This window comes from Podarcis melisellensis, assembly GCF_964234715.1.
Source record: "Podarcis melisellensis genome assembly, chromosome: 14".
NCBI lineage: Eukaryota > Metazoa > Chordata > Lepidosauria > Squamata > Lacertidae > Podarcis > Podarcis melisellensis.
The window spans coordinates 28,643,137-28,665,158 of NC_138546.1; the positions used below are offsets into that span (position 1 = coordinate 28,643,137).

Here is a 22,022-nt window from a genome sequence, read left to right on the forward strand (position 1 = left end):
ATGAGATACGATGATTCTGTTTAATTAAAAAAAGAGGGGGGGAATGGTTAAGGGAAAAAATAAGTTTATTTAAAAACCAAATGTTAAGCTTGCACTTTTTTAAAAATACAAAACTTCATGACAAGTTTAAGAAAAGTATACTGTTGGTAAATACAAAGAGGTGACCATCCTATCTGTGCTGACTGGAATGAACCCCGAGCCTTGGTTGGCCCTGCCTGTATAGAATCACTGTATAGAATCTGAAGCTGATAACTCCTCCTTTCGGTGAACTTGTAGCTGTTGATACGCTGAGGAGGAGAGTTTGGCTATCCAGCTTTCTTTCCATATGCATAGCTCAAAGGCAAAAGTTAGGGAACCTGTGGCCTTCCTGATTTCGTTGGACTTCAACTCCCATCAGTCAGCATGGCCCGATGGGTCAAGGATGATGGGAGTTGGAGTCCATCAACTTCGGGCGGGGGGGGGCTACAAAGTTCCACCTCTGCTCTAAGGTGTACAAAAATAAGAGGTTAAGCATGGATTACCAAAGTATTGGCTTTGGTTCTTAGTATGCAGTTCTAAATCAAGTCGATCAAGCTGCCCACTGTTTATTAGGCACTGAAGTCTCATGCTCCATCCAAGTTCATATGAAATCTGCTTCATGAAGAACATAAAATAAATGGCTGATTCGTCTTCTGCTGTAACACTCTCAAAGGGCATTCTTGTGCTTGAGAAGCATGCAGCTGGGGAATCTGTTTGCAGGGGCAGCATCTATCTGCACCATTGCTTTCAGACACACAAATACTCCATAACAGTTAAAGGAAAAGATGTGTTTTCTTCAGTAGAAGGACCCTTGCTAGAGCATCTGCCTTGCCTGCAGAAGGTCTCGGGTTCAATTTCCAGGGTGGAGGAGAGGAGAGACCCCTGTTAAAACCCTGGATAGCTCAATAACTTTGCCACAAAAAAAGCTCTACAGCTTTTGTGTCTGGATTTTCACTTTTTGAAATAGGGCAGCCCTAGTGTCACACTTGGGCCTCTAGCCGGTTTTCACTTCTGGCCCTGCCTGCCGCTGGCAAAAGGGTCCCTGGAGGTTGTCCAGGAGGGAATATAGTCCTCAGACTGGAAAAAGATCTGCTAACCTAAGCCACAATCCAACCCCAAGTAAGCATGCATCTAATTGTATCTCTTGGAGTCCGTGGAACTAACAAACACTTAACTCTGGCCCAATGGTGTGCTTGGCTTTTTTGCACAGAGAGTGGTCTGAGGGTGGGTGGGTGGGGCTTCTTAATAAAATTCTTGGTTTTATTAAAAAAAATTATGCCTGCATGGGAGAAATGTAAACAGCTTACACTGAGAAATAAACGTGGCTCACTAGCACCAGGCTGGCACAAGAGCAGAATTCTAGGCGTCTCTCTCCGTGCAGTCTCCAATGGTGGAACATGATGCCATCATTCTTCAGTGAAACTTAAATCAGTTTTTTCCCTGCAATCGTAGCTACCCCTACCACAATGGAGGTGCATTTAGAAAAACCAGAATTGCAGAGTTTTCTTATTTCACAGTGAGATTTTCCAGCTGAGAAACATTGTTATGCATGTCCCATTACACTCTTAACAGCATTTGCTGATCAGTAATTTATATTGATTTAACAAGGTTTACTCGAGCAGGGCTGGCCCAGCCATGAAGACAGTTGCCTCTGATGGCCTAACTGAGATCGAAGAGCATGCTGTTCACTGCTGCCTCCTACGTGGGTGTGTCCCTATCTCCATGGTTGCTATGAACCCACCTCCTCTGTCACAGGCAGGGTACAGCTGCGGAGAGGGATTGTGTGCAGTGGCAGTGGCAGTGCGGAGTTTTCCTGAAGCGGCAAAACGTCCTGGGCCATCTCGGAACTTGAGATTGTAACCTTAGTTTTAGATCTGGAAAATATGGTGTATATTTCATTTCCTGGTCTCCCATGTTTTGAGAATTGTGCCTTCTCTTTACTATAAAGAATGCATTGCTGTGAGCAGAGCCTGTTGATATACCAACTTGCATTGTTACCTGATCTTGAGTGGATATGGTTGCCATTTGCTATGGCAAGAAGCCCTTGGAAAGAGAGTTTATGGATACCTTCTGACCAACAGTTCAAAATTGTCCATTTTGCTTGCTGTGGCTCCAGCGTGAAACTTCTGAAGCAGCAAAAACAGGAGGTTTCCTGTGCTCTTACTGGTGTCACATAGCGGTGCACTTCCTTGGTGAGGTGGAGTCTGCATTCGCCTGTTTCCTGATGCTTTCTGTTTGAAAACAAAATGCAGTTCTTACATCCTTCAGATTTCTTTATACAGTGGTGCCTCGCAAGACGAAAAGAATCCGTTCCGCGAGTCTCTTCGTCTTGCGGTTTTTTCGTCTTGCGAAGCAAGCCCATTAGCGGATTAGCGCTATTAGCGGCTTAGCTGGTTTAGCGGATCAGCTGATAAGCGGCTTAGCGGCTTGGGAAAAAGGGGGGGGGAGGGAAAAAAACCCCGCAGGAACTCGCAAGACATTTTCGTCTTGCGAAGCAAGCCCATAGGAAATTCATTTTGCGAAGCACCTCCAAAACGGAAAACCCTTTTGTCTAGCGGGTTTTCCGTCTTGCGAGCCATTCGTCTTGCGGGGCACCACTGTACCCATCTATGCTAAACTAGGCTTGAACAAGAAGTCTGAATTCTTTCCGAGAGATTTTGAGTGATAGCCTTTATTTATTTCTTGCATACATAACAATTCTCTTCCTCCAAGGAATTCAAGGTGGCATACATGGTTCTCCACCCCCACCCCACCCCCATTTTATTCTCACAACAACCCTATGAGGTCAGTTATGCCGAGAGGCAGCGACTGGCCCAAGGTTGCCAGTAGGGATTTGAACCCGGATCGCGCACGTCGTAGTGCAACACACTAAGCAGTACAACACATTTCCTGAATGATAAGGAACGAGGCTTAAGCATGCCTACTTTTTACAGGATAAAATTCAGCTGACTGATAAAGATGGGTTGGATAGCCCAGATAATCTCATGCAAAGCCAGGTGACCCTTACCTGCCAAGTCTCTTCTTCCAATGCCCACCAGGCCTTCATACAGTCCTTTGACTGGGTTTTCCCCTGCCATAATCACGCTATGGAGCCAAATGAGCAACATCCTATGACCGTGTTCTCTGTAGCTTTTGCTGCCTAGAAAGAAGAATTAGGGATAGCAGGCACACACACATATACAAAGACCCTTAAATGCTTCATAGTGTCTTATGGCATAAGTGTGAAGAGTGGTTAGCTGTGGACTTGACTTGGAACAGTCACAGTTCTTTCTTTGTTATAGCAGAAATGCCTACAATTTGGGACATGGCCACCACCTTGGGAGAATACTACCTACCACAGCTGTCACCATCTCCATGTCCTCCAGCTGTTTTGGATTACAGTGCTATCAGGCTGAGGCTGATGAGAGATGATCACCCAAAACAGCTGGAGAACCCCAGGGCCACATTTACACCACACATTTAAAGCAGTATGGTAGCACTGTTTAGTCATGGCTTCCCCCAAAGGATCCTGGGAAGTGTAGTGTATCAAGGGGTGCTGAGAGTTGTGAGGAGACCCCTATTCCCACCACAGAGCACAATTCCCAGAGTGGTTTAACAATCACCTCAGGCAATTCTGGGAAGTATAGTTTGGTGAGGGAACTAAGGGTCTCCTAACAACGCTGAGCACTCTTAACAAATGGCAGCTCCCAGGATTATTTTGGGGTAGCCATGACTGTTTAAGCTACCATAGTGCTTTAAGTATACAGTAGTACCTCAGGTTACATACACTTCAGGTTACATATGCTTCAGTTTGCAGACTCCGCTAACCCAGAAATAGTGCTTCAGGTTAAGAACTTTGCTTCAGGATGAGAACAGAAATCGGGCTCCGGCGGCGCGGCAGCAGCAGGAGGCCCCATTAGCTAAAGTGGTGCTTCAGGTTAAGAACAGTTTCAGGTTAAGGACAGACCTCCAGAACGAATTAAGTACTTAACCTGAGGTACCACTGTATATTGTGTAAATGTGGCCAAGGTTGGCAAAGGCTGATTCTGGAGCACAGTTGTTTGAGAAGGCAGGGGGGTTCCTTTCACAAACCTCCAAGCCCCTCTTCCTTACTTCACAAATTTGCATCTAATATCAGGCTATTGATTCCGTCCTTAAAAGTGTTCCCCAAACATTTTGATCGGTGAGGGGCAAAGTTTTACTGTTTACACACTCAGGCACTGGGATTAAGCCGACCTCACAGCACCACTCTCTGTGCTTTCTGCCTGAGTTGTAGCCCTCCATTGGCAGCTGGCAAGTCCACAGCAGTGACTCATGCAGAGAGGCAGCAGGGAGCCTCTCAGAAAACCCTCCTACATGCCTTCTGTGTGAGTGATCGGGGATGGACTGTTAACTGCTTTGCACACAGAAGGTTCCTGGTTCAATCTCCAGGTAGGTAGGAACTGGGAAACACTCTTCCTAAAAGTGCACGGGAAGGTGCTTAGTCTGAGCAAGCGACCTACCTGCCCACTGGTGCTCAATAGCTCTGATATGAGCCTCGGTGAATTTCCAGTAATGTGCCAGCTTCTTCCACTCGTTGGGTTTGAGGTATTTGGTCGCAAGCCTCCACATGACGGAGCGGATGTGCTGCGTCTCCATTCGGTGGTCCTGCTTGAAGGTTAAGTGCTTGGCTACCCAGGAGTCGGAGTCGCTGTTCAGATTATCCTACAAAAAAGTGGCAAGAGCTGATTCACTACTAACTTGAATTTCCCCCCCAAATTTAATTTCCCCTACTACTGAGCCTGGCGTGCTCTGGTCCATGGGGTCACGAAGGGTCGGACACGACTAAACAACTAAACAACAACAACTGACAAATGTTTTCTCCAAGCTGTCTATAATGGCTCTAAGGGGGGGGTGCAGAGTGAAGGAGGTGCCTGCCTGCTGAGTTTGCTTGCTGATCAGAAGGTCGGTGGTTCGAATCCCCGCGACAGGGTGAGCTCCCGTTGCTCGGTCCCTGCTCCTGCCAACCTAGCAATTCGAAAGCACACCAGTGCAAGTAGATAAATAGGCACCGCTGTGGCGGGAAGGTGTACGGTGTTTCCGTGCGTTCTGGTTTCCGTCACAGTGTTTCATTGTGCCAGAAGCGGTTTAGTACTGCTGGCCACATGACCTGGAAAGCTGTCTTGAACAAATGCTGGCTCCCTCGGCCTGAAAGCAAGATGACCGCCGCAACCTTATAGTCGCCTTTGACTGGACTTAACTGTCCAGGGGTCCTTTACTTTTACCTTTTACCTGGTGCTTCTAACCATTGATGGGCAACTTCAAGGCCCCCTTTTCTTTTCTCCTGCCTTAGAGTTCTTTATCTTCACATTTGGACCAGACAGCCATTCCAATGGAAGACACCTTTAAACATAAGGCTGCCTCTGACAGATCTTCAAAAAGAGGACCATCCTCTGTAAAGCAAGGACACATGGCCACCTCATCACATGCTTTGCCCTTGCCAAGAGCACACTCTTCATTGTCATCTCTACTTGAACCAAACTGACCTCTCCTTTCATTCATAGCACCTGCACCACTTATCAACATTCTGTTGCTGACAGCTTTCCCTTCAGCAGCTGTATCTGTGAACATTCCATACCCACAAGCCCATAGAGATAGAGATAGAGATAGAGATGATAGAGATGATAGAGATGATAGAGATGATAGAGATAGAGATAGAGATAGAGATAGAGATAGAGATAGATAGAGAGATACACACACACACACACACTCGTACCTTGGATCCCGAATGCCTTGATACTTGGACATTTTGGCTCCTGAACACTGCAAATCCTGATGTGAGTGTTCCAGTTTGCGAACATTCTTTGGAACCTGAACGTCCGACAGAGCTTCTGCGACTTCCGATTGGTTGCAGGAGCTTCCTGCAGCTAATCAGGAGCCGTGCTTTGGTTTCCAAACGTTTTGGAAGTCAAACGGACTTCCAGAATAAATTTTGTTCAACTTCCGAGGTACCACCGTATACATGAATGTTTGGATATTCCATAATGCCCACCTACCTTTTCCCATTTGTAAAACCTATCTGCTTTGATGATCATGTCAGCCAGGTTGATGTGGTTGCCACGGGCAGCAATATCTAGGGATGTTTTACCTTGCTGAAATCAAAAGTAAGAGCAGGAGAAGGAAACATTATTTTATTATTATTTAGCAAAACTTATGCACCACTTGATGGTAATAAAACCACTAAGTGCTTTTCAATGAATATTAAGATTATCGATAAAAAGCTTAAAAACAAATAATTAAAAACATGTAAAAGACCATTAAAATAAGACAAGTTGAAAACACATCAGCTACTATGTGTCTGGATAGGCTTTCCAAATCTCACAGCAATAATCTCAAAACAGCATTAATGCATTTATCACTTTCTTAAATGAATAGTATTTAGCTCATAAAATTATATACCACTTGATTGTAAGGAAGAAAGCTCCAAGTGGTTTGACTTCTGCCATATATATATATATATATATCCCATTTTCCACTGATGACAGATGCATAACATGACCTTGTAATATATCTCCAGAAATTTAAAATACATACATTATATATATATAATTATATTTAATACATTATATATAATTTAAAAGCTTCTGGAGAGCCACCTGCCAGGAATTGCTTCAGGGAGGGAATTGTGTTTTTGTCCAAATTTTGAACAGGGGACCAGGCAAATTTCATAAGCTCCCTGCAGCAAGTGAAAAAAGGAATCCAATTGGAAGGAGGAGAGAGAGAAAGGTTCTGTCATTTGGGGCTCATTCACCCATGCACAATCGTATGGCAGCTGCCTAATGTGCTCGGTCCATTGCCATTTCTACCTTTGCAACATTGCAAAAAATGTTGCTCTGCTTTGCAGCTTCTCTGCAAGACTCTGGCAAAAACCACGGTGGCAGATTCAGGAGAGACAACAAATGAAAACATACCAACCAACCAAATAACGCAGAACTTGGCTAAACCACAGAATTCCCCACCACAAAGGCATAGTGGTGGCTGCCAACGTGGATGGCTTTAAAAAGAGGTGAGGTGGATGCCTCAAGCATAAGGCTATCAATGCCTACAAATCAGGATGGCATACCACTGAATTCCAGTTCCTGGGAATCACGTGGTTTCTTTTCTTTATTAAAACTTCTTTTGAGTGTCATCTGCCTTCAATTTCTTCTGAAGTTCAAAATAATATTAATTTTTCCATTCAAATATCTGTGCTGATTGCCTGCATTCTATGCCAACCATGACTGAGAAGGTGCTACTTGTCGGCGATAGAATTATTTACCTTGTCTGTTAGTTTTAAGTTCACCCCAGCGATAAGAATCATTTCAGCAATGTCCTGTCTCCCATGCTCTGCAGCAATATGTAGTGGGCTCTGCTGCCTCTGGGTAAAAAGAGAAAATAAGGAGCTAGCATGAATGAGGGCCTATTACTCTACGGTGGACCACTGGTGGTCTCTTAACATTTGGGACATGTAGATCGTGTATCAATAGCATGAAACCATACAGTTTATTTCTTAAAAATAAAATAAAAGTCTTACATTATCAGGGATATCCAGGTCACACTCAGCATCAATTAGGAGTTTAACGATGGCTGGGTGATTCTGTAGCACCGCAATGTGCATAGCTGATGCATTTTGCTGTAAAATGAAGCACAATGATAGTTTTGTGTACAGTTGAAGTGGGGGGAAGTCTGCCTTCTAAGGTACATCCTGTGAGCTAGAAGGTCTGTCTCTTAACATGACAGCATTATTCAATGGAACAGGTACAGAACTTGGCAGGTGTGCAAAGGCACCCATTCTGCTCTGACACTGGAAACAGGTTTTAGGGCTAAAAGCCTGAAGGCAGAGAGGCCATCAATATATTGCCGTTCTTTAACACAGGGTTTCCCAAACTTGGGTCTCCTGCTTTTTTGGGAGTACAACTCCCATCATCCCTAGCTAGCAGGACCAGTGGCCGGGGTGATGGGAACTGTAGTCCAAAAAGAGCGGGAGAGTCAAGTTTGGGGAAAGCTGCTTTGACATCTTTTTTTTGCTGCAACTGACTGACATAACTATTCCCTCAGAAACTGTAGCAATGAAAGCAGCATTACGTGAAGCTGCCTTGTATGGAGACACAGTATTTGTCCCTTCCAAGTTCTCAAGAGGATGCCTTTCTTAGCCTTCCTACCTCTTAGGAACATAACAAAGCTTCCTTATACCGAGTCAGACAATTGTTCCATCTAGCTCGCCATTGTCAACATTGATAGGCAGTATCTCTCCAGAATTTCAGAGCTGCTTGGAGATGCTGGGGATTGAACCAGGGAATCTGCATGCAAGGCAGCTGCTCTACCACCACTGAGCTACGGTTCACTGGAATGTCAGGAACTGACCCTCAGACCTTTTGCATGTAAAGCCAAATGTGGAGGTACAAGTCCTCCTGATTCAATAAGAGCCAGGTGATTTAGCACAGCACATTGATATCCCCCCATTTCTTCTGCCATAAAAATGTGGTGAATATTGGGTCTCCCATCCAGGCACTTGACCAGACCTGAGACAAGCTTAAAAAGGTAAAGGGGACCTCTAACCATTGGGTCCAGTCATAGACGACTCTGAGGTTGCGGCGCTCATCTTGCTTTATTGGCCGAGGGAGCCGGTGTACAGCTTCCGAGTCATGTGGCCAGCATGACTAAACCGCTTCTGGTGAACCAGAGCAGCACACGGAAACACTGTTTACCTTCCCGCCGGAGCGGTACCTATTTATCTACTTGCACTTTGACATGCTTTCGAACTGCTAGGTTGGCAGGAGCAGGGACCGAGCAACAGGAACTCACCCCATTGGGGGGATTCGAACCGCCGACCTTCTGATCGGCAAGTCCTAGGCTCTGTGGTTTAACCCACAGCACCACTCGCGTCTGAGACAAGCTTAGCTTCTGCTTAAACAGGTGCATCCTCCACAGTTGGAGGAAGGATGCCTTGTTCCCAGTAGCTGGAAGTCATAAGTGGGAAGAGCACTTGTTCTGATTGTGAGCCTCCCAGAAGTATCTTGTTGACCACGGGGAGAACAAGAAGCTGGACTAGAGAGGCGTGAAGATCCAGCTGCCAGGTTCTTATTATGTTCTTATGTATTAAGAGCCCTCTGGTGGTGCAAAGGCCAAGAAGTTATTTTGGGGTGGAATATCACATACTTAATTTGAACCAGATCAACCTTCCCCAATCTGGTGCACTCCGAATGCTTTGGAGTACAACTCCCAGCAGCCAGCAGCCAGCATGTTGACTGGGGCTGATCCAAAACATCTGGAGGGGGCAGCAAGCTGGGGGAAGGGTGTCCTAAACCAGCTTTCACTGCTGCTGACTTGAGGTTGCTGGGAGTTGTAGTCCAACAACATTTGGAGGGAGCCAGTTGGCGAAAGCTATCCTAGACAACAATCGTTTGGCTGCTAAGCTTCTTAGCCTTCTTAACTCCTACAAAGAGAGTCCAAGGATGGACTCAGCAGACCCAATGGACTCTCATTCCTCCTTTCTTTGCTCAAAGATGCTGTAGGTGGTACCCGACCAAATGAGCTACTTACGTAATTCAGTGTATCTGTGTGAATTCCTGCATCAATAAGGATCCTGGCCATGATCTCATAGCCATTTTGTGCAGCATAATGAAGGCAGGTCATCTTTTTCTGAGAGAGAGAAAACACCATTCAGACAATACAAGAGATTGTCCATGTGGCCCAACGTTGCCTTAACTCAATCCCAATTATTTTATTGTTTATCAACTGCCCCCGATAATCCTCAGCATCCTTCAGGGGAGCTGCGATAGGCATCACCTTCCAGTGAGAGCAACTGACCTGAGTTTGGATGTTGACATCACAGCCGGCTTCCAGGAGCAGCTTCATGCAGCCATGATGACCATTTTCAGCAGCCAAGTGCAGGGCGCTCAACCCTTCCTGGGAAGGGAGAAGAAGAGGGGAACCCTGATTGCACTTCTAATTATTTATTATTTCATAAAATGTACATGCCATTTGATAGCGCAAAACAAAACCACAAAGTGGTTTACAAAAATAATTAAACAATGTAATGATCAGTTAAAAACAACTATTTTAAATTTTTAAAAAATGATTAAAACCAACAATAAGCTAAAAACCAGATTGAAACACATCAAGATTCTGCATGTTTAAAAACAAAGTGTTTTTAGCAGGACCCTCCCTCTCCTTAGCGATCTTGCCGTTCAGCTTAGTGAGCTGGGCCAAGAGGTGGTACTATATTTCCTCCAAAAACTGGTGCCACTCAATGACTGAACTCAGCCTCCTCCTTCTCCTCTGTCCTCCCCACCTCCACAAATACCTTCATGCATCTCATATCCTCCGACATCCCTCAGAGGAAAACCCTGGCATTTGTCTTTCAGGGCCGCACACCCAAATGAGTCATGTGACTTGTGAGAGAGCACGGCCTCCCCCAAACGTGAGTTTTTCAGGGCCGAGAGCGAGCAAGTGAGCAACTTCCCAACTCCCCTCCCTGATGACCATCCCAGCGCACATGGCAGGAGCAGAGGCGGAAGGAAAAGAGCCTTGGCACCTGCCCATACCATATTTTTCCTCCTCTGTTGGGGTCCACATGCTGCTGCTGACGGTTCTGCTCCTGTAGTTGGCTGCTCCTTGCTAGAGTGGCATACCTGAGCTGTGGTGCTCATGGGCAAGAGGGGCACCTGGGGCAACTGCTCTGGGAATCTTTCAGGGCTGCACTTTCGCGGGAGCCAGGTGAATCTCGCAAGAGCATGCCCCCCCAATGCACATCTTTTGGAGCCACACACTTTCGGAAGCCAAAACCAGACATCTCGTGATCCAATTAGAAGCTGGAGTGGCTTCTGTAATTCTGGGATGCCTTTCTTAAATCAGGACAGTTGACGGGTATGGCATCTTCATGGTGTACTCTTCCTACTGAGTGAACTATGTTCCTCAAAGGGTGGTTAGAGTGTCAGATTAGGACCCGCAAGGCCATGGGTGGTATCCCATGTTAGTTGGATCCACTGAAATCACAGGGATTTAAGTGTGTTGTATTTCAGTTGGTCTACTCTGAGCACACCTGGTTCAATAGCCCACTCAGGGACAGCGGCTAATGGGTGGCCTTAGGCCAGCCACTATCTCCCAGCCTAACCTACCTCACAGGCTTGTTGTGAGGCTGAAATGGGGAGGACAGCTATGTACATCACCTTGAATGCCTTGAAGGAAAAGGAGGAGATAAACATAATAAACTAGCAAAGGTCTTCTACTCACCATATTCTTCTCATCAAGGTTCATTCCTACATCTATAAGCTTCTGCAGCACCTCTGCATGACCATTCTTGGCAGCTAAATGAAGCGCTGTGTTCTTCTCCTGCAAATCAAGGTGACATCCAATAGAAATATGTGTGGGTGATATCCAATAATTTAAGGGCCAGTCTAGATGGAGAGGGAAATAAGCAAAGCCCCAAAGGGTGAGGAAGACCCACAAACAACAGCAACGGGACTGAACAGGATGCTGATTCCTGTTCCTTTCCATACCTTGTCTTTGATTCTGCAGGCACAACCTAAGCGAATCAGGAAGTCCACCACCTCCAGTTGCCCATTCTCAGCAGCCAGATGAAATGCCGTCCTGTCCATCTTTAAGGAGAGAAAGGATGAGAGTCTTTGTGGTATAGTGGTTATGGTGTTAGACTAGGACCTAGGAGACCAGGGTTCCAATCCACACTTGGCTATGAAGCTCACAGAGTGACTTTGGGCCAGTCACCGCCCTGATAACATATTTGAAAAACAAAAACTATTTACAAAAAAAGCCAGTACCTTAGACTGTTCCGAAAAATTCCCACCTTGTCTTTCTTATCCAGCTGCACATCCTCAAGGTCTTCCATGATGAACTCAATGACCCTGATATGACCTCTTTGGGCTGCGCAATGCAACAAGTTGCGACCATTCTGGGAGGGGGGAAAAAAGGAATAGGATTCAGTTCCTGAGATGTGGGCCTAACACGCAAACTGTTTTGAACTACAGTGGTACCTCGGGTTACATACGCTTCAGGTTACATACGCTTCAGGTTACAGACTCCGCTAACCCAGAAATAGTACCTCGGGTTAAGAACTTTGCTTCAGGATGAGAACAGATATTGTGCTCCGACAGCGTGGCAGCAGCAGGAGGCCCCATTAGCTAAAGTGGTGCTTCAGGTTAAAAACAGTTTCAGGTTAAGAACTGACCTCCGGAACGAATTAAGTACTTAACCCAAGGTACCACTGTATAGCTCCCATCAGTCCAATCAAACCTAATTGCAAATTCAAATGTATCCCTATCATGTTTTATGACTTCCTTGATATTGTATGTGGGCTGGAACTGGTCTGTGACCAAAATAATAAAATTCAATTTCCTTCTATTGTTCTGGCCCCAGCCATCACTGGGTGGGTCCACTACCCAAAGCTTGCCCACAGAGAAAAGCAGCCCTTGGGATTCCAAAGAGCTCCTCACTCCTGATCTAGTATCCCTGAGCAACGTATTTTTAAGAGAGGAAGTGTGACGAACATATTGAAGACGGGAATTCCAGGAATGGAGGCAGACGAGGACAAAGCGGTCAACTCTTCCTGCTGGTGGTTGCATGAACTTTCCCCTGAACTTTACAACCACCACAGCCTCGTTGAGTGCCAAAAATATCCTCCATGCTTATCTTTTACAGCCATCATTTAATGCTTTACTCCTCCTAAGTTATTTATTATAAAAATATACAGGCTTGCCCTTCGGCTATGTATGCTTTACACAGTTCCAAACTTGCCCTGCTGAGCAAACACCACCTGCCCACACAGGACGACTGGATGCTCCTGACTAAGAGCCCCCAGCTGCACTGAGGCTACTTTCACAGCCACCTCCGCGTGCCTTGGGAGACATGCATCTCTCAGTGGTTTCAGTTCAGGCCAAAGGAATTGCATGCATCCGATAAAGGTCATCAGGTTTAAGACTGGTCATTGCAAACATCTGCATTAGGCTGGCAGGAAGGAGAGAGGAACTTGTGGAGCAAATGATGCACCAGACAATTTTTATCCCCCAGTTTCCAGTGCATTTTATCATTACTTTCCTCAGCGTAGGCAGTCCAAGGCTTTCTTGGGAAGTGTGTTTGCTATGCAAGAGCCCCAATCCACTGCAAATGTACATCCCAAGGAAAAATCTACACCACACATTTAAAGCACACTCAACACACATTTAGAGCATGTGACTTCCCCCAAGGAATCATGGGAATTGTTGCCTAAGGTTGATGGGAACCATAGCTCTGTCGGGGTGAAACTACCATTCCCATGATTCTTTGAGAGATGCCATGAGCTGTAACTGTACCATTTGGATCTTCCTTTAAATTTGCCAGTCACAGTGCAACCTGAATTTGCTGAATTTTCACCTGCCAATTAGTGAGGGCAGAATTCAACTGAGTTTTACTTGGAGTAGGTCCATTAATTTCAGTGGGTCTACCCTCAGTAAGACTGAGTTGACTACCACTCTGACTGCCTGGAAACACCCTAAATTGCTTATTCAGATTTCAAACTTTTAAAAATTTATAGACTCTGCAATCAACCCACACATGCAGTCAAAAGGTAATGAAGGAATCTCACTTTCTCTGTCATACAAAGCTGTTAATACCAGGGAGCCAAGGAATGATGCCATACCTTGTTTTGGCAGTTGATTTTGGCACCAGCAGTGACAAGGATCTGAAGGACACGGAGGTGGCCAAACCAGGCAGACAAGAGGAGGGCGTTCATCCCAAACTGGGTAGCCAGAGAGAGACAGAAGAAAGGTCATCTTGGGTCTGGAATAAAATGGCAGTTAGTCCTTGCTCAATTTGCCTAGGAGAAGGTTGTGTGTTCTAGAAATGTAGGAAGCTGCCTTACACTGAGACAGACCTTTCAATCCATCTAACTCAGTATTGTCTACACTGACTGGCAGTAGCTTGCCAGCGTTTCAGACCAGGATTATTTCCTGGTCCTACCTGGAGATGGGATGCGGGTGGCGCTGTGGGTTAAACCACAGAGCCTAGGGCTTGCCGATCAGAAGGTCGACAGTTCAAATCCCAGCAACGGGGTGAGCTCCCGATGCTCGGTCCGAGCTCCTGCCAACCTAGCAGTTCGAAAGCACTTCAAAGTACAAGTAGATAAATAGGTACCACTTCAGCGGGAAGGTAAACGCCGTTTCCGTGCGCTGCTCTGGTTCGCCAGAAGCGGCTTAGTCATGCTAGCCACATGACCCGGAAGCTGTTCTCCGGCTCCCTCGGCCAATAAAGCGAGATGAGCACCACAACCCCAGAGTCGTCCACGACTGGACCTAATGGTCAGGGGTCCCTTTACCTTTACCTGGAGATGCTGGGGACTGACCCTGGGGCCTTGTTGTATTTTTCTAAAAATATATCCTGGTTTAGCATATGCGTATAATAAACTGCTGCCAAAGTGATGTCACATTGCATTTTAGCATTTGTGACTCGCTGCCTTGCACTTTGTATGCGGCACTTCTAAAAATGCTGGTGAAGTCCATGGCAGTGAACGTCTACCATCATCGTATGCAGAAGAGCCAGTTGCCCTACTGGTGCTGCTGGGAGTTATTGCCCCAAACATTTGAAGGGCACCAGTTTCAGGAAGGCTATCCCTGAGCCTCCATCATTCACTGCCGCTTTTTGAAAAGAACCTTTATTTTTATGACACATTCATTTTTCACTTCCCTGTATTTCACCACCTGTATTGGTGGCTAAACATTTTAAACAAATAAACCAAGCAAGCTTCTTGGAGGAAGTTCTCATTCAAAGCAACCAAGGAGCTGGGTTTTAAGAGGCCAGCCGCATTTTGCACAGATGCAAGAGTTGAGATCCTCCTCAAGCTTACGTTGTCCTCGTCATTCACAGAGGCATCGTGGTCTAGGAGAAGACGGACGGCCTGTTCGTGACCAGCTCCTGCAGCCCAGTGGAGAGCGGTCCTGTCTATCTGGAAAGGAAGGACAAGGTTAAGTAGGGGGAAGAAAAGGATGCAGAACAGGTGGGTAGGTGGGTGGTGGGCAAACTGCTGTCAGTGCCCCCCCCCACAGTGGCGTAGCGTGGGGGGTGCAGGGGGGCCGGCCGCACCGGGCGCAACATCTGGGGGTTAGGGTTAGGGGGCACAAATCCACAGGTTAGGGAGCGCAAATCCACGGGTTAGGGGGTGCAAATTACTTGCCTTGCCCCGGGTGCTGACAACCCACGCTATGCCACTGCCCCCCCAGCCACGCCTCCCCTCTGTGACTAAATACTCATTTATTTTACATTCTATCCAATCTTTCTTCCAAGGAACTCAAGGTGGTGTGGATGTGCTCCATCGTCTAACTTCTCTGCAAAGAAATCAGGATGAATACTCAATAAACCTAGAAGCACCCAGTGCCGGAATTATGTATAAGCTAAACAAGCTATAGCTTAGGGCCCCCTCTTTGGGGGGGGCCCTAAAAATTTAAAGGAAAAAAACAACAACTGGATGTATGTTTCCAAAATATAAGATTAAAAAAAAAAATAAACCTACATACAGCAACAGTGTTTTGTGTTGTGTATGGACCTATTAGGTCCATAAGTTACCATATAGCATATATTCAACACAAAAAGCAGCGACAATTTGTTGTTGACAAAGGACAGCTGGACATATAAAGGGCCCTATTACCTTCAGTAGCTTAGGGCCTTATCAAACCTAAATCCAGCCTCAGAAGCACTGATAGTTTCTGGGTGTCCTTTTTTCCTCCTCCCTCCTAATGCCTTTTCCATTTGTGCCACCTCTTTTGCATTGCAAGTCTCGTAAGCTGCTCTGGGAGCTTTTGTGGCTGAAGAGTGGGATAAAAATGCTCAGTATAATAATTAAAAAAAATATTTGGGGCTGATTTGACTTTGGGGCTAGCTTAGTGCTTAAAAAACACTGGAGGGAGAGTTTGGCAACAGAAAATATGTCCCTTTCCCTCCCGACCCCATTTCAGCTTCGCTGTTCAAGGAGATTGGGGAAAGTCTCAGGACAGAGTTCTTGGATCTACTGTGGTACCTCAGGTTAAGAACTTAATTTGTTCTGGAGGTCCATTCTTAACCTGAAATTGTTCTTAACCTGAGGTACCACTTTAGCTAATGGGGCCTCCTGCTGCTGCCACACCGCCGGAACACAATTTCTGTTCTCATTCTGAAGCAAAGTTCTTAACCCGAGGTACTATTTCTGGGTTAGAGGAGTCTGTAACCTGAAGCGTCTGTAACCTGAGGTACCACTGTACTTGGTTTGGTTTTGTTCTCCTGCAACCCAAAACATCCCTGTATTCCAACCATGAAGGGTCTGGATAAGACGTGGCAAACCTGTGTGCCATCAAGATGTTCCCGGATAGCGTCAGTGAGCATGGCCAAGGGCAAGGGATGATGGGAGATATAGTTCAGCAACATCAAGAGGGACACAGGTTCATCACCTCAATTCAGATTTCTGGGGAAGAGCCCGCAACATTATCTGGACACCAACCCCTGTAAACACCTACATTATTCTTGGCCTTGACATCCACCCCTCTCTTGATCAGCTCGTTCATCCGTGCTGTGTTGTTCCGCTTTGCCGCATCGTGAAACTCTTTCTCCGAAAGAAGCACTTGGGAAGAAAAACAGGGCACAGTGGTGTTAATGATGGTTACAGTGCAGGTTGTAAGATGGAAATTAAATCCTAGAGGCAGCTGGGTACTTCTTGTTGACTGCAAGGAAGTGCCAGCTGAACAGATGGAACAGATGGTCAATCACAGTTAGCTTGGACCTCAGTCAGTCTCAGAGGGTGGATCATTCTGTTATGGACCCATGCTAGGATGCCATTGGAAGCAGAATTGCCTGCCTCCAGCAAAGCCTCCTTGGATAGAGCAAAGTCAGATCAGGGACTCGCACAAAGACCCAACGGGCACCCTGCATGGCAGCAGACAGCAACACAGGGCAGAAGGTTTCTCATCCTAACATGAAGGTTGAGCACATTAAAAGCCAAATTGGAATGGAGGCAGTGCCAGAATGTAGGAAACATAGGAGGGTTGCCTTAGGCTGAACCAGATCATTGGTCCAACTAGCTCAGAATTATCAACATTGACTGGTTCAGAGGCAGCGAGTCCCTCTCGGCTCTATCTACAGATGCTGAGGCACCCCTCAAAAAACATTTATCTATTTTTAAGACCATAAGCCATTTAATATAGAAATATCCAAGCTCTGAACAGGAATGTATAAAAATACAACTAAGTATGATCCGAGGGCTTTAGAAGGAAATGCCCACCCCCAAGGTGAAACAGAGATATTTATTTACACAGGATGACTAGTACTTATAAGTTATAATAAACTAGGTAGTATAAACCACAGCTTTCATAAAACACACACACACACATACTGCCAGGGCAGGGGTGGATTTACACAGCACACTTTATGCCCTTGCCTTCTTGTGTTTTTTTCTACAGCCGTGAGACAAGTATAAAGTCAACAGAAGGGAACCGTAAAAAACATATGGAGGGAGGGGAAGGGTGGCGGAGGGAGAACTATTGTTAAATTCACAGTCATGCTTCAGGAAGAAGCAGATTTAAAGCAGTTATTAATGAAAGGAATTTGGTAAGACATATCTATAAAACTATATAACAATTTTCTTTTGGGATAAACAAATAGGTTGGTACTTTATTAAGAATTATAATGAGCAAGACACCTTTTGGATAATCCACTCTTCATATTATATACAGTGATACCCTGGTCCTCAAACGCCTTGGTACTCAAACAACTTGGAACCCAAACACTGCAAACCTGGAAGTAAGTGTTCCAGTTTGCAAACTTTTTTCAGATGCCGAACGTGCTCTGTTTTTAGTCTTACGCTTCCTATTTGATAGTCACACTTTCGTTTTTAGTGTTACGCTGAGGTCTGTCTATTTTTTGGGGGTTTTTTGTGGCTCTTTTTTTTGTGTGACTGTGTGGAACCCAGTTCAGCTATTGATTGTGTGACTGCAGCACATTGTTTATTGCTTTCATTTTACGGATCCATGGTCTCATTAGATAGTAAAATTCATGTTAAAGTACTGTTTTAGGGGTTGTTTTTAAAAGTCTGGAACGGATTAATCCAATTTGCATTACTTTCTATGGGAAAGCGCACCTTGGTTTTGGAACGCTTTGGTTTTGGAACGGACTTATGGAACAGATTAAGTTTGAGAAGTTAATGGGGACAAATTCATGGGGAATAAGGCAGTCCATGGCTACTCACCACAATGGCTATACAGTGATACCTCGGGTTAAGAACCTGAAACTGTTCTTAACCTGAAGCACCACTTTAGCTAATGGGGCCTCCTGCTGCTGCCGGAGCACAATTTCTGTTCCCATCCTGAAACAAAGTTCTTAACCTGAGATACAATTTCTGGGTTAGCAAAGTCTGTAACCTGAAGCGTCTGTAACCCGAGGTACCACTGTATTCTTACTTGCACAGTATGCATCTGTACAGTGGTGTAGCGTGGGGGGTGCAGGGGGGGCCGGCCGCACCGGGCGCAACATCTGGGGGTTAGGGTTAGGGGGCGCAAATCCACGGGTTTGGGGGCACAAATTACTTGCCTTGCCCCGGGTGCTGACAACCCACGCTACGCCACTGCATCTGTATTCCTGTTGCTGGGAATCACAAGCAGAGAGGGCAGTGCTGTTGCACTCAGGTCTTGCATGTGGGCTTCCTATTGGGGCATCTGTGAGGCCACTGTGAGAACAGAATAGGGGACTGGCCATCTGTCACAGATGCTTCAGCTGAGATTCCTGTATTGAAAGGAGTTGCGCCAGATACTGTTCTATGACTCAATGGGCCATTGACCTGAGCCAGCAGGGCTCTCCTGTTCTTAAAGACTGTATGTGCTGCAGATATCATGTATCAAGGGTGGATCTTGTACATAAACTTAGATGGCTTTAGAAGGAGGCTAGACAAATTCATATAACAATAAAGCTAAACATACATACACATACTGGTGCAGCAATAAAACTGCTAGCACATTTGCAAAGCTAAGCAGGGTCCCAGTATGGTTTCAGATTGGATGGGAGACCGTGTGTTGAGACTGCTGCATCACAAGGGTGGGGGAAGGGTTAGACTTGTTGGTCCCTCAGGGTCCTTTCCAACTCTACAGGTCTTTCAATGGATATATGCTATCTCCAGGGTCGGAGACAATGCACCACTTAATACTAACCGCTGAGAATCACAAGAGGGGGTGCTGCTGCCACTCAGGTTCTACTTTTTGGCTTCACATGGAGGCACCTGGTCAGTCATGGTGAGAACAGCTGGCTAGACTAAACGGGCCATTGTCTTCATCCAAACTATTGTTCTTACATATATATATATTTATTCCAATTTTTGGAATCAGTAAAGTATATTCCAAATTTTAAAAGATGCCTGACACCCATATTATACTTTGTATAAGTTGTATGGAATAAATAAATATAAATATTATATATATATATGTGTGTGTGTATGTGTGTGTGTGTGTACAATAATAATATAAATACATAAATATAAATAAATAGGTAGGTTTCACAACATCTCTTGGCACCCTTAAGGAGCAACAGCTCCCATAAATATTTGGGGGAAGCTATAGCTGTTTAAGGGACGCGGGTGACGCTGTGGGTTAAACCACAGAGCCTAGGACTTGCCGATCATAAGGTCGATGGTTCGAATCCCCGCGATAGGGTGAGCTGCCGTTGCTCGGTCCCTGCTCCTGCCAACCTAGTAGTTTCGAAAGCACATCAAAGTAGATAAATAGGTACCGCTCTGGCGGGAAGGTAAACGGCGTTTCCGTGCACTGCTCTGGTTCGCCAGAAGCGGCTTAGTCATGCTGGCCACATGACCCGGAAGCTGTACGGATGAGCGCCGCAACCCCAGAGTCGGCCACGACTGGACCTAATGGTCAGGGGTCCCTTTACTTTTATAGCTGTTTAAAGTGGTATCACAGTGCTTTTAAATGGAAGCGGCCTCAGACACCCATTTAATTAGCTAACCAACGCCAGGGTATCTGTGCAATAATCACCAACAACTGTTTTATGTTACAGATAGGTAGCCGTGTTGGTCTGCCATAGTCAAAACAAAAAAAAAATCATTCCAGTAGCACCTTAAAGACCAACTAAGTTAGTTCTTGGTATGAGCTTTCGTGTGCATGCACACTTCATACCAAGAACTAACTTAGTTGGTCTTTAAGGTGCTACTGGAAGGAATTTTTTTGTTTTAACTGTTTTATGAACAGGCCACCAGAGTGGCCAATGTAGTAACATTCAGATGTTGTTGGGCATCAGCTCACATCACTCCTTGAGGGCAAAGACAAAGCTCAGGGATGATGGGAAATGTAGTCCAACACCAGCTTGTTATTGAAATAGCTATTTTCTCTCTGTGTGCGCACGTCCATGGGTGTGCAATCAGGATTGGGACCTCAGCATGCAGATAGATAGGGCTTTTTTAAAACTCTCTGTGGTCCTGATGAAAATTAACCCCCTGCACACTTGCTATTTACACTGGAAGGGATGCTCCCATTCACCTCGCTGGGCAGCTGGGCAAGTAACTTGGGGCGGAAGAGGGTGGGTGGTATTGGGGTGTAAGGTTTCAACTCTCCCTACTCCACATGCACCGTGCTCCAGATCCTCCTCCAAAACTCAAAAGGTGCCGCTACACGTGTACGCCAGGGGGACCAGCAGGCGCGCGCCCACTTCGTGCATCGGCTGCCCCTAATGCAGGCGACTAAATCTGATCCTCACTCAAAGAACAACCCCACAAAAGCCACAACTCTCAGGTGAGGAGTCTTAGAGAGAAAGCACAAATAGCTGGAACGCAAGCGCCCCGGCTCAACGGGCTCGAGGACCGGGCGAATTCCTGCGCATTTGGGTCAGATCATCCACAAGGAGCGCGCCGAGGAGGCTTTCAGCAAAGCCCGGGAAGAACTCTTCTCCTTCCCCGCCGAAGCCTGCTGCTCCCCGCTCCCCCTTTCCGACGGAACAATCCTTCCTCCCTCCCCCCACACCTCGAAGCCCTAGTTATCCAGTGTCACGACCCATTCCCACCTCTAACCCCTTTCATTTCGCCTCTCTCCCTTCCAGTTGCAACCCCCATTGCACGCTCCTCGGGGCGGGAACTTAAACCTTCGACCGCAGTGGCTCTGCCAGCACCGGCCACATTATACAGAGCGACGCCCCACGCGCGAGGAAGTCGGTGGGAAGTTCAAGAGGAGCCCCCGGTTCTTCCTCCACTTTTGCCTCGGACCCCCCCCCCACCTCGCTTTGTCTCCCCCCCCCCCCTCCACAGCCCGCACCCCTTTCACTTACGGGTGTCATCCTCGGAAGCCAAGTCGTTCTCCATGGCCCCTGCAAGCTCCTCACCGCCAGAGCATCCCAGCTGTAGCCTGGCCTCCGCTTTCGGAGGCAGGAGAAGCCTGCCTGCCTCTCCTTTGGCTAAACGCAGCAGCAGCAGGCGCCAGGATTTGAACGCGCATCCCTTAAGCCCTGGGCATGGGGCACGCTCTCCGCCCCGCGGCCCAGCTGTGCAGGCTGCGGCGGATAAGATGGTGTCAAATTACTCCATCCGCGGCGGCATCTCCTTCTACTGCTGCTGCTGCTGCTTTTTCCCTTCTTCTCCTCCTAGCGGGGCTTGTGGGAAATGTGCTTAAAATAGCCTATGAGCCATTGCACAGAAAGGGAGCTCAGCTCCCGTTGGACTTGCTATGGGCGAAGCTGCATTCACACGTGCGCCCTGTCCCCCACTCTATGTTGGTGTTTGGATGAGTGCAGGTTGGGCCCAGCCTCTGGAGAGAGAGGAATTGGCACGTGTGTGTCTAAATATTGAGCAAAGGGGATGCGTGAAGAGGTGTGTCTGCCTTCAACTGTCTGGAGAGGTTTCGATTCATCTGTTAATATTGACCTTTCTGTACCTGCCCCGCTCTTGACACGGAAGGTGACACAGAGCGGTTTACACAGAAGGAAAAAGAAATCATTATTAAAATGCACACACACACAATGCAAAAGACTTCTTAAAAAAAACAGCATGAAATAATCTGGAGGATTTA

The 22,022-nt window shown here is 46.4% G+C and overlaps 1 protein-coding gene across 4 annotated transcripts; it reads right to left on the bottom strand.

Moving 5' to 3' along the window:
- Positions 1-1,286: 1,286 nt before the first annotated feature.
- ANKDD1A (ankyrin repeat and death domain containing 1A) lies at positions 1,287-21,643 on the bottom strand. Of its 4 annotated transcripts, XM_081888601.1 has the most exons (17): positions 21,286-21,643; positions 18,591-18,747; positions 18,426-18,435; positions 16,491-16,594; positions 14,852-14,950; positions 13,649-13,747; positions 11,822-11,926; positions 11,517-11,615; positions 11,251-11,349; positions 9,826-9,924; positions 9,559-9,657; positions 7,550-7,648; positions 7,295-7,393; positions 6,033-6,128; positions 4,500-4,701; positions 3,026-3,157; positions 1,287-2,249 (listed from the first exon to the last, which is right to left on the bottom strand). In XM_081888601.1, the coding sequence occupies exons 2-17, from the start codon at positions 18,657-18,659 to the stop codon at positions 2,188-2,190; spliced, it is 1,572 nt and encodes a 523-aa protein (XP_081744727.1). In that variant the 5' UTR covers positions 18,660-18,747; positions 21,286-21,643; the 3' UTR covers positions 1,287-2,187. The 4 variants fall into 4 exon arrangements, with proteins under 4 accessions (XP_081744727.1, XP_081744728.1, XP_081744729.1 ...); XM_081888602.1 differs by lacking the exons at positions 18,426-18,435; positions 18,591-18,747 and having other exon boundaries at positions 21,286-21,617; XM_081888603.1 differs by lacking the exons at positions 18,426-18,435; positions 18,591-18,747; positions 21,286-21,643 and having other exon boundaries at positions 14,852-14,946.
- Positions 21,644-22,022: the final 379 nt, after the last annotated feature.

Excerpts from the sequence above, each read along its gene's own strand:
- ANKDD1A (XM_081888601.1), bottom strand. The coding sequence starts at position 18,659 with ATGCAAGACCTGAGTGCAACAGCACTGCCCTCTCTGCTTGTGATTCCC. Across the intron at positions 9,658-9,825 it reads ATGTCAACATCCAAACTCAG|AAAAAGATGACCTGCCTTCA; the intron begins GTCAGTTGCTCT and ends TCTCTCTCTCAG. Across the intron at positions 7,649-9,558 it reads ACACAGATACACTGAATTAC|CAAAATGCATCAGCTATGCA; the intron begins GTAAGTAGCTCA and ends TTCATTTTACAG.